The 15,401-nt window shown below is 39.9% G+C and overlaps 1 protein-coding gene across 3 annotated transcripts in view; it reads left to right on the forward strand.

Moving 5' to 3' along the window:
• kif26ab (kinesin family member 26Ab) overlaps positions 1 to 12,390 on the forward strand; it is an 82,426-nt gene extending 70,036 nt beyond the window's left edge. For all 3 annotated transcript variants that reach the window (XM_032546991.1, XM_032546993.1, XM_032546994.1), the window contains 9 exons: positions 770 to 1,032; positions 1,778 to 1,961; positions 2,621 to 2,780; positions 3,033 to 3,195; positions 4,116 to 7,362; positions 8,094 to 8,287; positions 9,938 to 9,961; positions 10,231 to 10,381; positions 10,479 to 12,390. In XM_032546991.1, coding sequence (XP_032402882.1) covers positions 770 to 1,032; positions 1,778 to 1,961; positions 2,621 to 2,780; positions 3,033 to 3,195; positions 4,116 to 7,362; positions 8,094 to 8,287; positions 9,938 to 9,961; positions 10,231 to 10,381; positions 10,479 to 10,663 — 4,571 coding nt within the window. In that variant the 3' untranslated portion in view covers positions 10,664 to 12,390. The remainder of the gene's footprint in view (positions 1 to 769; positions 1,033 to 1,777; positions 1,962 to 2,620; positions 2,781 to 3,032; positions 3,196 to 4,115; positions 7,363 to 8,093; positions 8,288 to 9,937; positions 9,962 to 10,230; positions 10,382 to 10,478) is intronic.
• Positions 12,391 to 15,401: the final 3,011 nt, after the last annotated feature.

A 15,401-nucleotide genomic window follows, 5' to 3' on the forward strand; every position in this document is an offset into this window, starting at 1 on the left:
TCGTAAGACCTCCACATCTTGCTAGGTCAGAATCCCAAACCCTAATGGGTTGTATTGGGTTTGAATTGGACAAACACAAAGTAACACATAATTACTAATTAGAAGGAAATTAACATGGGATTCAAGAATCTGCAAAGTGTGCATTTGGACTTTTTTTCTAATTATCCAAAATTTAATTCCAACCCAAGCAGTTGACTTTACATCTGAGATAAAATCTTGGGAGAAAACCTGTTAGGGGTTGAAAAACACTTGAATAACTGAGGTGGGGGATTACATTCCAGCAAGACAACAACCCTAAAAATACATCCAGAGCTACAATGGAATGGGTATGATTAAAGTATATTTAAGTGCAAGAATGTTTCTAGTCAAAGTCCAGTCCAAGATCTGTTTGAACATCTCTGGTAGGACTTGGTAATCATATATCCCACATATAGCTTCCATGAAAATTGGGGCCTAATCTATTTTGAAAAGATGATTAGGAAAAATTATTCGTCTTTCCATGTGCAAAGCTGGTTAAGATTGACTTATACTAACTTCAAAGGTGGTGCCATACTTCTTAGATTATTAAAATAAGATTTCATTTCACCTTTAGGCACTAATTTGTCTTGGTGTTTTGCATAAAATTGCAATGAAAACGATTACATATGCCATTGTAATGTGACAAGATGCAAAAAAAATTCAAGGTTCAGAAATACAAGCCATTTTATATGTGAGAATAAATGTTTCTAGTTGCATTTCCATTTTTATCCCTTTCTCTTTAACTCAACAGGCAAAACATACACCATGATTGGCAAAGACAGCTCCACTCAGAGCTTGGGCATTGTGCCCTGTGCTATTTCCTGGCTCTTCAAGCTCATCAACGAGCGCAAGGAGAAGACGGGCACTCGCTTCTCAGTCCGTGTGTCTGCTGTAGAAATCTTTGGGAAAGATGAAGAGCTGAAGGACCTGTTGTCTGAGGTGTCAACAGGCAGTCTGCAGGAGGGCCAGGCCCCGGGAATCCATCTGAGAGAGGATCCCATCTGTGGCACTCAGGTGAGTATCGCTACAGCTCTTCACTCTTCCTTTGTTCACTGATCCTTTCATTCTCTCTGTGGGTTCCAGTATTATCCGAGTATTGATCTTTTTTTCTATGATCCACCTCTCCTTTTTCCTCCAAAGAGATTTAAACTTTCTTGTCAGTGCATCTGTGTGAGTTTCTCTTTTATTCCACATCTCCCAGGACTTCCCAGTTATCTGTCTCGATCATGCTTCTTCTATCCATGTTTAATGTATAAGCCAAACTCATCTATGTTATTGATAGCTTTCTTCTCTCTCATGCGGACTCTCCTGTCAGCGTCTATTATGGATGAATTGGAATCAGGCCTCTGTAGCACAATAGAAATAATATTGGGGGATGGTAAGAACTGGATGTTTGAAGGGGTTCACAGGTGTTGCTGACAGATGTTGTTTTTGGGGGCAATTGTGGACTTTGACTTCAAAGGAAATGCAGTCCTGTGAAGCTTGTCTTCCTCTCAGCAACCACGCATGGGCTTCTGTATGATCTCTTCTACTTTCATTCTTGTCCACCCCCTTTTGTATATTTGTATCCTACCACTACCATCTCCTACCTTACCTCTCCTAATCCTCCTTCTTCTGTGTGCATATCTGCTGTTTTAATTGCCCCGGAGACACACTCTAATGTATGCTGGGGTCCAATTAACAGGCTCCTATCCTTTTACTGCTCCTCCATTTTTACACCTTCTTCTGCTCACATCACCACTGCTCTTTAACCTTGTAGCTCCAGAACCAGAGCGAGCTTCGAGCCCCAACTGCTGAGAAAGCCGGCTTCTTCCTGGACGCAGCCCTCGCCGCACGCAGCACCAGCAGGCCAGATGCAGATGAAGATGAAAGGCGCAACTCGCACATGCTGTTCACACTGCATATTTACCAATATCGCATGGAGAAAAGCGGCAAAGGAGGAAGTTAGTATTTCTGTAAAATCTTCAAGCCTCTAAGCTGACATTTGAGGCATTTACTTTACAGTAAAAATGTGAATTTTCCTGCACCGCAATAGATTAAAAGAGTGTAGTTGTCTTGAAAATAAATAATTATTTGATAACTGTTCATATGATGTGCTTGATTTAAGAATGAATGTCTTATTTAATATCTAAATATGGAATCATTTATTTGATTTATTCATTCATTAGAATAGATATTTAATCCTGATTGTGGTGGATTTATTATTATTTTTACATAACTTAAACAACAAAGCCAGAGTTATACATTTTTTGGGAATCCAGCTGGCTGGATTAAGAGTGGTCTTGTTAGGTGTGATTTGATCATTATAGCCATAGCTACAATGATGTAGCCATTTCCATTTGTTAGTTGGTAGATATAGCAGTTTGAGATGGCGTGAGCTTTGGATATTGTTTTAAACTTCTCCACAAACTTACTGATCTATCTGCTGTATTCCTTTGTCTTCACAATGCTGGTTGTTCCGTAACTGAATCACCTCAGTGGGAGTCTTTCTCCTAAACAAACTGGACAGTTGACACAGTGCTGTGTTGCTCCTGTCACTGTAACTTCAAAAGGGGAATGTCTTTGTTCTGCTTACCTGGTTCCCCTTCTTCCATTGGCACAGTGTCGGGTGGACGGAGCAGACTGCACCTTATTGATTTGGGAAGCTGTGAGAAGGTCCTGAGCAAAAGCAGAGATGGAGGTGGAGGCATGTGTCTTTCCCTGAACGCACTGGGAAACGTCATAATGGCTTTGACAAATGGAGCAAAACATGTACCTTACAGGTAAGAAAACCATAATTGATCATGGGTTTGTTTCAGTGCATGGTTTGACAATTTATTTGCCTTTAGACAGTAATTTTTCCTTGTGTGACACAAGAATGTAATAGTATTTGAAAGATTAACAGTCACCTGGGAGCTTTTTTCACTTCACGTATTAAGGACGCATCCCCAGACAACACAACACATCAGTAACTTTTGTCTTGTTTAAAAAATGACAGGGCCGCTTGCTAATAGCAACTTTAATTCATTCTCTAGGGACAGCAAACTAACAATGTTGCTGAGGGAGTCTCTTGGCAACATCAACTGCAGAACCACCATGATTGCCCATATCTCAGATTCCCCAGCCCACTATGCTGATTCACTCAACACAATCCAGCTGGCTTCTCGTATTCACCGTATGAGGAAGAAGAAATCAAAGGTATGCTGAAGATCTGTTCTATATTTGTAAGACTGCATTAATTTTCACCTTTTTGTTGCTATGGTATTTGCCATTAAAGCAACTGATCTGACTTTTTTGTACTTATGAAAAAGTAGTTTGTCACCAATATAAGAACATGTCATGGTCAGGTTTGTTGTCTTCTTGAGGTATAAATTTATTTTTAATCAAGATAAAATCTGCATCAAAACGAGATTCTTACACATGCACCCATATAATACTCCATATCACAGATTAAGTTTTTCTCAGCTCCTCTGCATGTAATCGATAGCACTGCCTAAGTAAATGTGATTAGGGAAAGTTAATGAGGCCCAATAGCAGCCTGTATTTATTTGGTTGTGGTCCCGGTGATGATCATTATGCTGTTCAGACACAGCAATTTGTTTTACTGACATTAATTTCCATGCTTCTATTGATGTGTACTTTTAACCTTTAGATAAATATTGACATGCAATGTAAAATATGTTGAAATATTAAAAACCCATATGAAATCTATCATAACAGTTAAAAAGGTTTTGTAAAATAGAATGGTCATCACATTAATGTTTTAGACCAATAAAATGTCACCTGCTGTAATTATAACACCAAATGTACACTGAGGGATGGGAACAGCCTTTATTGCTACAAGGCTACAAGCAGTAATTACAGGATACTAATTCCCCTGTAAGTTTGAAGGATGAACATCAGAGTGTTAAAAATCTTCAACTCTGTACACAAACCATGCACTACACCAAGTGACTTAAATGTAGGACTTGAAACTGACTCTTTGACACAGATCATCTTATTAGTAAGAATCCAAGGTTGGCTAATGCTAAAAGAAGCATTGTACTGCTTCCTTTTGAAGCAGCAAATGTTCTTTATAATAGCAATCTTATATGTTTTGATTTTGCTCTTCTTTGAAGTATGCATCCAGTTCATCTGGAGGGGAAAGTTCCTGTGAGGAAGGCAGAGTTCGACGGCCTCCACACTTAAGACCGTTCCACCCTCGGACAGTAGCCCTGGATCCAGACCTGCCAGCTCTGCTCAGCGACCCAGAATACTCTTCAAGTAGTGAACAATCTTGTGATACCGTCATTTATGTCGGACCTGGGGGAACTGCAATTTCAGATAGAGAGCTTAGTGACAATGAAGGCCCACCTGCCTTTGTTCCCATAATCCCCTCACTTAACAAGAAGAGATCTGCAAAAGAGGGCCCTCAGGATAGAGACCAGTTCTTTAAGTGCAACACATTTGCTGAGCTGCAGGAGAGATTGGAGTGTATAGATGGTAGTGAAGAGCCCACTGCCTTTGTTGGAGAAGGCAAGAAAAACCAGGCTAGCCCTAAAACAGAAAAATCCAAGGAAAACCAAGTCTGTAATTCACCAAAGACTGGAGTAAATCTTTACAACAACCAAGAGGGAATCTCAACTAAACAATCTATCCCTATTCAAATATCCTGCAGTGCCAATGTTATACCCAAACTTGATGCCAACAAGAGACAATGCATGCCTTCAGAAAGGGTTCCAGCAGAGACTGTCCAAAATGTATGCAGAACCAGTGCAGATGGTGAGAAGGTGCTGATGTCTGAAAGCCAGGTCACCACAAACAGATCAACACCTCCCATAGCCATAAGCTCGGAGCCTGTAGTAAGGGAGAAAGTGTATCCCAATAAGAAAGCTTTGCCGAAGCCAGCTCCACCTCCTTCACAACAAATGGAAAATCCTGAAAAAGGAGAACGATCAGGCACCAGGATGCCACCGGTGGGAATGAGCCACCAAGCTGTTAAAAGAAGGGACCCTTGCACATCGCCTTTTCTCAGAGCACCTGTAGAGGTGTGTCAAGTGCGCTCAACTTTAAGGGAAAGGTGTTTGGATCGCGATATCCTTAGAGCTACTGTCACCCTACAGCAGCCAGTGGAGCTGAATGGGGAGGATGAGTTAGTGTTTACTGTGGTGGAAGAGCTCTCCATTGGCAGTATTGTAGATAATGGTCGGCCATCAAGCATTATTAGCTTTAACAGTGACTGCTCACTTCAGGCCCTGGCCTCTGGTTCTAGGCCTGTCAGCATCATCAGCAGCATCAATGATGAATTTGATGCCTACACATCAACTGTGGGAGGATCTGAGGTCAACATTGCCATGGTGACACCCACCCAGGAGAGCACAATGGAGTGTATAGACAGCAGGGGTTCGTCTATCAGTTCTTGGTTGAGTGAGGTCAGTGTCTGCACCTTGGAAAGTGAAGGGGCCCATTCAACAGATGTTTTCCTTCCACCGGCCCAACACATAGGGCCAGAGTCCACCTTTTACTTCGATTCCCTTGAAATGTTTCATTGTATGTCATCTACAAGAGATGCCAAGAGCTCCTTAAATGACAGTGGATTCAGTTTTTCTGAACAAGACAGTGACAGTGCCACATCAAGTAAACTGTCATTGTCGAGATGCCCCCAATCCCCAGAATCAACCAAAGGGTCCCTTCGATTTACATCTAAATTATCCAAAGCTCACTCAGTGAGCTCCCCTCCACTTTCACAGGGCTCCTCGATTGTCCACTCTAGTCTTCCCAGGAAGATTAAACCTACCTCATCCATCTCTCATAGCAGTAGCAGTAGCAGCAGCAGCAGTAGAGATCCACCGAGGCAAGAAGCTAAACAGGAGGATCCCTGGCAGCGCGTCAACAACCACGCAGAACCTCAGACTTCTGACAGCAGCACCAGCAGATTTCTCAGAAATCCCCCCTGTGGTGTTTTTTCCAGCAAAGCATCTAACAACAGCAACAGTGTACCTCACCCTCCCAAGGTACAGGGGTCTACCTCATCCCAGAGAGTGGTTGATGGCTGTGAGAAGTCAGCTACCAGAAATCCACCCAGCAGAATGCCTCAGCTGAGGCGAGGAGCCACCACCCTGGGAACGGTGCCTGTTATTCATTCCTCTTCAGATCACAAGGGAAGCCAAGATATTGTTTCATCTTCTGGAAGCCTCAAATTCTCCTCGCTAGGGAAAAACAACAAGGCTAACTCACAGAAAGCAAGTAATCTCCCCAAGCCTGGTTGCACCTCACCACCTCCTCCTCCAGTTAGGAAATCAAGCCTTGATCACAAGACTAAGATTTTGCTGCCCCAAAGTGCCTTAAAGTCAGCATATGGAGAGGCAGTGAGGACCTATGGGGGAAGGACAGCTGTATCAGAGGATGAACTTGAGGTACATCGTAAAGCAGACTCTACCAATTTCAAAACCTCCAGCCTCAACACAGCCAAAGTTACCTCTAGCCTGAAGGCCAAAGGTTCTAAAGGAGAGGTTGGTCTGCATTATGGCAGCCAAATGTCACTTGAAAGGTGTGAAAGCCTTTCTCTCTCTGGCTCCAGAGCTACGCTTAGCAGGGAAAACAGTGGAGCAAGTCTGGGTAGCAAATCTAACAAGTCAATTCCAAGATTTGGTATTCCTAATTCATCTAGTTCTCCGATAGCTACCTTCCAGTCTACTCAAAGTGGAGGAAACAATACAAAGCCAAGTCAGGCTAAGACCTCTGTAAATACAAGAGCATTAGGAGCAGTTAATGGGAATAAAGCACGCTCACTATCAGCCAATAACTCCAAGGGCCTCAGCTCCTCTACTAAATCTTTGGCCTCTCCCGTGACCCGGAATACTAATGCCAACCTCCCGCCATCAGGTCGAACATCAGGCTCTCGGACTACTGCTCCAGTCCCAAATAAACCTGGGAGAGGGACTATCATGGGCACAAAGCAGGCCATTAGGGCAGCAAACAGTCGTGTCAGCGAACTTGCAACAGGGAACATATCAGGAAAGCATGGGAGAGGTTCAGGAGATTCAGACAGCGGGAACGACAGTGGAGTAAATGTGGCTGATGACAAGTCCCCCACAGCCATGCTACCTTCTCCGTACAGTAAAATCACTGCACCCAGACGGCCTCAGCGCTATAGCAGTGGTCATGGCAGTGACAACAGCAGCGTGCTGAGTGGTGAACTGCCTCCAGCCATGGGCCGCACAGCTCTGTTCTACCACAGTGGAGGCAGCAGCGGATATGAGAGCATGATCAGGGACAGTGAAGCCACAGGTAGTGCTTCGTCTGCCCTTGACTCCATGAGTGAAAGTGGGATTTCATCTTCAGGCAGAGCAAGGAGCTCCAAGTATCCCAAGAAAAGAGCTAATGGTAAGAAAAATAACAGATGTAATGGACGCACAGATAATAACAGAGTAAAGACATAAGTTGTTGGTTTTAGTTCAAAAATGAAAGGCTATTGGTTGAAGACCACAAAGCATGCGAGAAACTGCAATATTGTTATGGACATGTTAAGTTTACTGCTAAATTAGCCTTTGGCCATCCTAAAAACATTGACAGAATGTAGTGATTAAAGTCAGAATAGGACACATAAATACTTGTGCTTTGTTTAATTTTCTGTGGGATTGAGTAATGCAATGATGTCTGTAAAAAAGACAATAGGGCAGCTACAGCTCATTCCATATTTCTAATGCCTACACCTCAAAAATTAATCATATCGTATTAGTCTTTAAACACTGCCTTGGTTCCCTCTTTTTAAAGTATAGATTTTGAAACCTTGTATATTGACTCCAAAAACTGGTATTAAGCAAGGCAGCTGAACCTTTAGCTGGGATGTGTAGAAACTGTTCACTCATTCAAACCACTGCAACATTACTGTTTACTACAGCCTTCCTGTAAATACGGTTTGATTAGTTCATTTTTGTCTTGGCTATTCATTTGTTTTCATTTGAAACAATTCTTCTTCAATGACGCTTAAATGTTATTCTTGTAATGTACTTTATTTACCTGTGAGACTCTTTGGATAGCATTGTGTAAGCTTGCCTTGTCCTTAACCAAACATAGAAAATGCTTATCTAACTGCATGGTATGCGTATTTTAAGGCTTCCAGAGAAGGCGACTTATTCCTGCACCCCTGCCAGACACATCGTCCTTGGGGAAAAAGGTGGCCCCACCAGGCCAGTGGGTGGACTTGCCTCCTATGTCTGGACAGTTGAAAGAGCCCTTTGAGATCAAAGTATATGAGATTGATGATGTGGAACGGCTCCAAAGACGGCGTCAGGAGGAAACCACAGAGGTGAGCGGAGGGTCAATCCAGACTTTTTGCAGCTCATGTTGCTAAACTTTCGTCATGTCTGGGTGAAGGGCTTGTGACTTCTGCTTGTTAAGCCTGTTTTGCAAGTGCACCCATATTGCCACACATTCTCAAGATGTGCCACAAAGATTTACAGGACTTTGTGGAAATAACTTGAATCTTTTCCATCTAATTTCCTTTTAACAAGTAGGACAAGAATAATATGCCCCAGACGTTTGACCTTCAGTTAGCTCAGCAGCAAATCCTGCCGTTAAAATGTCTGTCTCCAGACTTTGTGCTTGGTATTTTGGTAGCATTCCCCATGAATGTCAGAAGTCTAGTGCACTGATAAGGGTGTCCTGATTTGAATGTGAGAAGACCAAGGAGGTGTGTAAAAATGAAAGCAAAAGATGGACATTAATAGAGTGGACATATGCAAATACATTCTCACTTTACTAAAACCACTGCCAAATGAATTCTCCCGTTAGGTTTCTTTTAATCTTTTAATAATTTGTTGAAAACAATAAATATATTTCTTAACCCTTTGATGCATAGTGGTCACTACAGTGGACAGCTATCTAAAAGCCATTTTCTTGTGCTTCCTGTGGATTTTTATGTTATAAATGCACACAGACCACTGAAGTGGACACTAATGCATCATAAAATATACCATCAACTACTGGCCATCAGCTGCAAATGCAAGAAATTATTTTTGTTAAATACAATATGGCCGACAGACAAAAAAGCATGAGAACCGACCCGGTCCCTCCTTCTACTGTAGACGACTCTTGCAAGTAAAAAAAATATTGTGACATCAGATAACCCCTAAGGAACAATACTACTGATGTATTTTTCAAATAACAACTTTGTGTTTGGACAAAATTACAATTGATCACATAAAAATAAAAAATTTTAAAAAATCTATTTTTACAAAAAAAATGTTCCTACCTTTTTTTATGCCTTAAGAAAAAAATTTTAAAAAATGGAAAAAAAATTCTGACACAAAGGATCATAATTCATGCATCAGAGGGTTAAAAAAAAAGAATACATTGATTGAAAAATATTAACAACCAATTAGAAAAACCATTACACTGTCTTAAACAAGAATTCACACACTCAACATTTTGTCATACTACAACTACGATCTTCAGGGTATTTTTCTGGGATCAGATTGAAATCTAAATTTAGAATCTTTTATTTTGGTATACTTCAATAAAATCCAGAAATAACCTAAATACAGTAGAAAGACTGACCCTGCACTTCATCCATTCCTAAAGTGAAACAAGGTGGTGGCATCATCATGCTGTGGCAATGTGTTTCTTCTACAGTATTAGGAAAGAAATAGATTTAAAGGGAATAAGAATGTATCTAAATATCAGGCAATTCAGAATGATGTCATGTGAAGCTTTTTGATGCTCTATTACATCAAACCCCATTAAAATATATGTTGTAGTTTGTTGAAGACAATTAAATATTTTGTCTAGGCACTGTAAATTTGAAATATGTCCTGTTGCTTTAATCAGAGGTAATGATGTGATTTTCTTTTACTAGCTTGCAAAATCTTACTGCAAACTACTACTAAAACAATATTTATACACGGTTTATACATAGCTATCATTTACTGATCCAACTTTTTGTCTCAATTTCTTGCAGCAACCCTACCAAGAAGTTGAAAAGGTACGCTTTTTTTTCATATTGGCTGAGATTCTGTATTAAACAAATCTAAATTGATACTTCATTCATTCATTCATTCAAAATATAACACTTTCAATATGCAGTTTGTGGTCTAGATAGACAGAAAAAGGAAATACGCAGGCTTGACTCAAAGTGCTTACTTTACTGTTATACTCTTCACAATTAGAAACTGGTTGTTTACTCTCTCTTAATGGATTCTACAGAATCCTCTGGCTACTGCAATGAATAATCCCCTTTTTATCCTGTTTTAGGGTCTGGTGTATTTTAACAGCAAGTGGAGGTTGCTAGAGAGAAGGCAACAGCAGGTGAGGGAATTAAGAGCAAAGCATCAAGTGTTGTTGGAGGAGCTAGAGGACACAAAGATTCGACTAATGATGGATCCGAGCAAGTGGGTTGGAGAATGTAAGTCATTGTTACTTTTGGTGTACTAATATTTCAGTCCATAGCCTAAAAAATACATTTGTTTTAAGCCCTAAGACAAGATCTTTTGTCTCAACAGTTGACGTGGACCAGAGTATGGATAAAGAGTCTCCAGAGTACCTGGAGGCCTTGGCACAGGCCACAGAGGAGTTGGAGTTTTGCGTCAATCTTTGCAAGTCCCACGTCATGATGGTGACTTGTTTCGACATCAGCATGCCGTCGACACCCGGCACTCAAGAGGGACTGCGGGAAGTTGAAGTCTGAGGACAAAAGCAAGTAGGAATCTAAAAGAAAGTGGAAGTGAGAAGAAAAAGGTAGAAGAGATGTAGCAGTCAGTCTATAGATATCACTGGAATGAAGTACAAAAGAGACGGATGGGGGACAAGAGCGGAGCTTTACTGAAAAACATAGGAGATCTCGACCATCTGAGCTACAGTGCCTCGTTGTCTAGGACAAAGCAGAGGAATGAAGCGTGAGCACAAATGCTGTTGTCTTCATGGCAAAGCAGTGGCTATCACTTACTGAAAAGTCGACAAACACCCTGAAGTGCCTTTTTTTAATGTTCTTTTTGAGTCATTATTTTTCATACAACGCAGGTGTTTTAAGCATACCTGAACATAACCCTGAACACGTTGCTTTTAAGAAAAAAAATATTTTATACCGCATTGTATAGTGTATTTAAATGAATGTGTGGTGTGTACAATTAACCTTTTTTTAAGTGGGAAAAATAAAGAAAACATAAGAAGCAATAAGCTAATGTTATTGCGGTCCCAGACTTTGCCTTTTCTCTTGTTTCTAACCTCAAGTCAGCATTTTCTCCATGGTCATTCAGCCTCTTGCGCCTTAAGTTCGATTTGTATTTCTGTAGTTTTCTAGACTTTCAAACTGGACTGTATTATTTCATCACAGACCGCCTTTCCTCCTGTCAGCTGGCCTGTAAAAGCTCACAGGGTGGAAATGATTTGTTTTTCCTACAGTTGCCTTTATCAAAATTGGTCTCTATGGATCAGCTGGTGTGTTTGATGGCAAGCAAAGTTTATTTGAAATGTGCTAACTGATGTTTATCTCCCTGGAAATCAAAAAATGAAGCCAAAACAATCAGAAAGGCACTGTGATGGACATTGAGAGAGTTTTCCACCCTCAGTTGTGACAGTAGGTCTATGGATGCTCATCTTTGAGCCTTATTTCTCTGCATATGGTTTGAACTATGTAATGTAAGACACAAATGAGACAGCGCCAATGTGCCAGCCTCTTCCTGTACAGTATTTTTCCTGAACAGTGCTTTTCCCAAGTGCTACCAAGCCTCGGTTCTATGCATTCCAGCACATTTACACTGTAACTACTTTAAGGTCCTCAGCAGCAACGTTAATCTTTATCTGCAACAAGACTGTTTAGTAAAAAATGGCAACATTTAATAAGCATCTCCCACAATGACTAAATCTGCTTCCTCGGGAAAGGATGCAGGAATGGACGATGATTGTAGCGGTGTCCAGCAAAAATCAATCATATTGGCTCTTTGAAGCCACCCAAACACGTTTATGAATCAAATGGCTGACACACAGAGAAGAAGAGAGATCTGAGAGAATGATTGTTCCAAAAACATGAAAAACCAGACTGGCTATGATTTATCTTGGTGTGCTTGTTTTGTTTCCTTTTACAAAGATGTACTCTCTCAGGCCCTCACAGAAGATGCTGCATGAGATTTTTTAACCATTTTTACAGATGATTTCTACTCTCCATTTTTACCATTCTAATTTTTTACAATAATTTTGGTTTTCACTAAGGAAGAGGGTGGGCTCATGAATAAAAAAACAAACAAACAGAGCTTCTTTTCCAAGGTGTGATAATATGTAAGGTCTCGTTTCATATCAAAACCCATATTTTCTAAGATCTTTGTTTTTGTATAGGATTTTCAAACCTTGTGTATAGATGTATAATATGGCAGCTTGTGTTTTTTCCCAGTATCTGTGAATAAAATGTTTCTTCTTACAGATGTGAACAAGTTTGATCATTTCATCATCCAAAATTGAAGGGCTTTTGCCAAGAAAATACAAATCCAGACCAGTGGGAACTTGGGTTACTGAATTACAAGAATTTGTCTTCTTTCACAGAATCACCTCAAATCTGCTTAAATGATTAGTACATTTTTTTTTTTTTAAAGAGAGGTTATGATAATTCATCACAGGAAAACTGACATGATGCTGGAAGAAGTAATAATATGTCTTAAGTTTGGTCATACAGGCCCTAATAGTTCTCATTTTGGGACAGGAAAATATGAAACGTTTATATGCTCACACGCACCATTGTTGTATGTATTGATACACGTATATTCCCTCTTTCGTTGACATTCACACTCCAGTCCGGTAGGTGGCGGTAAAAGCGCCGCCACCTACTGGATGGCCATCCGCCAATAAAATACAAGAGCAAGAAGAAGAGTACATGCGGAAGTAGCGCAAACCTCGGACCATAGAGATGAATAGTATTCATGTCTGTGCCTCAGACAAACAGTGCTATAATGGCAGAGGTAGTGGAAAATAATGATGTTTGAGTTATTTTGGTTTTATCAGCCAATACTGAAGCAAAGTCGGCAGGCAAGAAAATTCTCTAACGAATCGTACATCGGTTCTGTAAGGTTATTTCCGGGAAACAGAGAATTCAACGTTAAAACCCAAATTTTCGCAGCCAGACGAAGAATAAAGGACACAAACTCTCACTTGATGTGAGTGTGAAAGCTGTGGCGGGTGCATTTTACCCGTACCAAGCGGGTGAGTAATGACTTGTGAAAACCTACTTAAAAAGAAACCGTAGCATAAAAAGGTGCTTAAGTGTAAATGCTGAAGTTACACACAAAATCAAGCATAATTACCTTTACTAATTGATCTCTGACTTGACTATCAATAAGTGATAAAAATGGGATGTTTAGTGCCAGTTACCTTCTTGCAGAGGAACTTGTGGTGGTTGCCTTTGATCACAGTTTCATTCAACTGGACATGAGGTCGACTGCAGGCCTTGATCCATTTCAAGCATTATATTCCAGACTCGTTTGGGTTTTAGAAATGTAATAAACTGTATTCCGCCCACTACACGCTCTGGGTAACAGCTGACGGGATTGCATGTTCCCCACTGACAACGTTGGACCGACATTTTTATTATTTTCCTGGAAATCTCTCTGAGCGCAGCCTGCTAGCAATGATGAACCACTGAGGTTCAGTTCCTAAAGATAAGGGGCGCATATTTCTGGACAAATTGCGACCGCTTTTGTCAGTTGCTGACAAACCTTCTACAATGATTGACAGGTGCCAATCATGCGAATTCTTCTAGTGTCTAACACCAGAAAGTATTCGCACATTTTCACTTTTTAAACATTTTATTTTACAGACTTATTCTTAAACCAATTTGATCTATAGTTTATTTAAGCACACATGTGCAAAATAGTGAAATTACTTTTTTAAAAATACTTTTTTATTTAGATCTGATGTTTGCTGCTCACAATGCACAAAGTCTCTCTAAATAAAAAATAGCTGAACGTAAAAAAAATCATTCCCAGGGATAAAATAATGCAAGATGATTAACAGTTCAAGGAGTAATATTTAAATTCAAAATTCCTCCAGACCAATAAATTTTAATCAATTAAGCACTTAAATAATTTTTTTACATAATTCGAGAGACCTAAGGTATCAGTATTTGAACTAACTAAAACAGTGTCGCTGTTTGAGAAAAGGTCATCGACAGAAAATCTTTAGCATATCTTTTCCATTCTCAGTATCTGATTCACACATCATTAGTGCAACACCTCATACCTCCATTTCCTGTGTAAATAATCACCAGCGTCCTCTTAAACAGTCACCCATTGTAAAGATTGCTGGAGTTAGTTGATAAAATACTGCTCACATAAATGTTTTTGAGAGTGAACTTGTAAAAGGATGGAAGGCGTCTGCTTTGGCTTGGTCTTTGGCTAGCTGTAGCATCAACCTGCAAGACCAATTAATCTGAATTTAGATTACACAAAGATTCCAGGGGAGTTATCTGCTGCAGGTTTAATCTTTAAGATTATATCGTTTCAACAAAATCTCACTTATAAAACCCAAATTTGTATTCAGTTAAATTTATTGGCAAAGAAATGAGCAGTTGTTTTTATGACCGCTTCTTAAATTTGCTCCAGAAATCTTCTCCAGTTTGTTTTAAAGTATGTTTTTATTTTAACATGTTAGTGATATGCATAGAAAGAAGCCTTCAATTTATAGAAACAGAGAAGTTAGGAAGATGACAGAAACCTTTCTATAAAAGTATAACCTAATTCTACAATAATGCATTTTTTAGCCATTCCCCTATAAATATCTTAAATTCTCAAACAAATCTGGATTAGTTGTAACTTTAACATATTCTCATTTCTAGGGTTCAATGTGCTGCAGGAGGTGAAATTGGTGGCATTTTCTGTACTTTTTTCTGTTAACCTGAGTCAGAAGAGGCCAAATACTGAACTTATAAAAAGGTTGAATTTGACAAATGGGAAATGAGATTAGAAGAGAAAGTGCAGGTCTGGGGAGATTAATAACTCTCTGTCTGAATGACCTGCTGCTCAATATGATACACGGAGTCCTGTTCATTAATATACTGTATCTCTGTGGATAAATTCAGCTTGAAGCTTAATCCTGCTGTGCAATAACATCTTGCTTCCCCCGTTTTAATTCCATTTTGATCAAAACCCTGAGAGGTTAATTTGGTTGACTGGAGAGAGCAGCTGGTCACCATGTTTTAGATGCTGGGGGTGACATTTTCTTTCTGATTTGGTGAGTTTGGCACTTTTCCCATCATTGTGAAGATTGGCTCATTGTGTTGACAAATCTTATCAAACTGTGTGTAGTGAAACACATAATTTGCACAGGATATACATTTATTTCCAATTAAATAAATGTCCTCTTGTAGTTCGTTTCATTACCTTGTTGAACTTAAATCACAAAGTGCGTTGCAAAAGTGTTCCCTCTTTAAAACTTTTTAATAT

Source organism: Xiphophorus hellerii, chromosome 19 (assembly GCF_003331165.1).
Source record: "Xiphophorus hellerii strain 12219 chromosome 19, Xiphophorus_hellerii-4.1, whole genome shotgun sequence".
NCBI classification, from domain to species: Eukaryota; Metazoa; Chordata; class Actinopteri; order Cyprinodontiformes; family Poeciliidae; genus Xiphophorus; species Xiphophorus hellerii.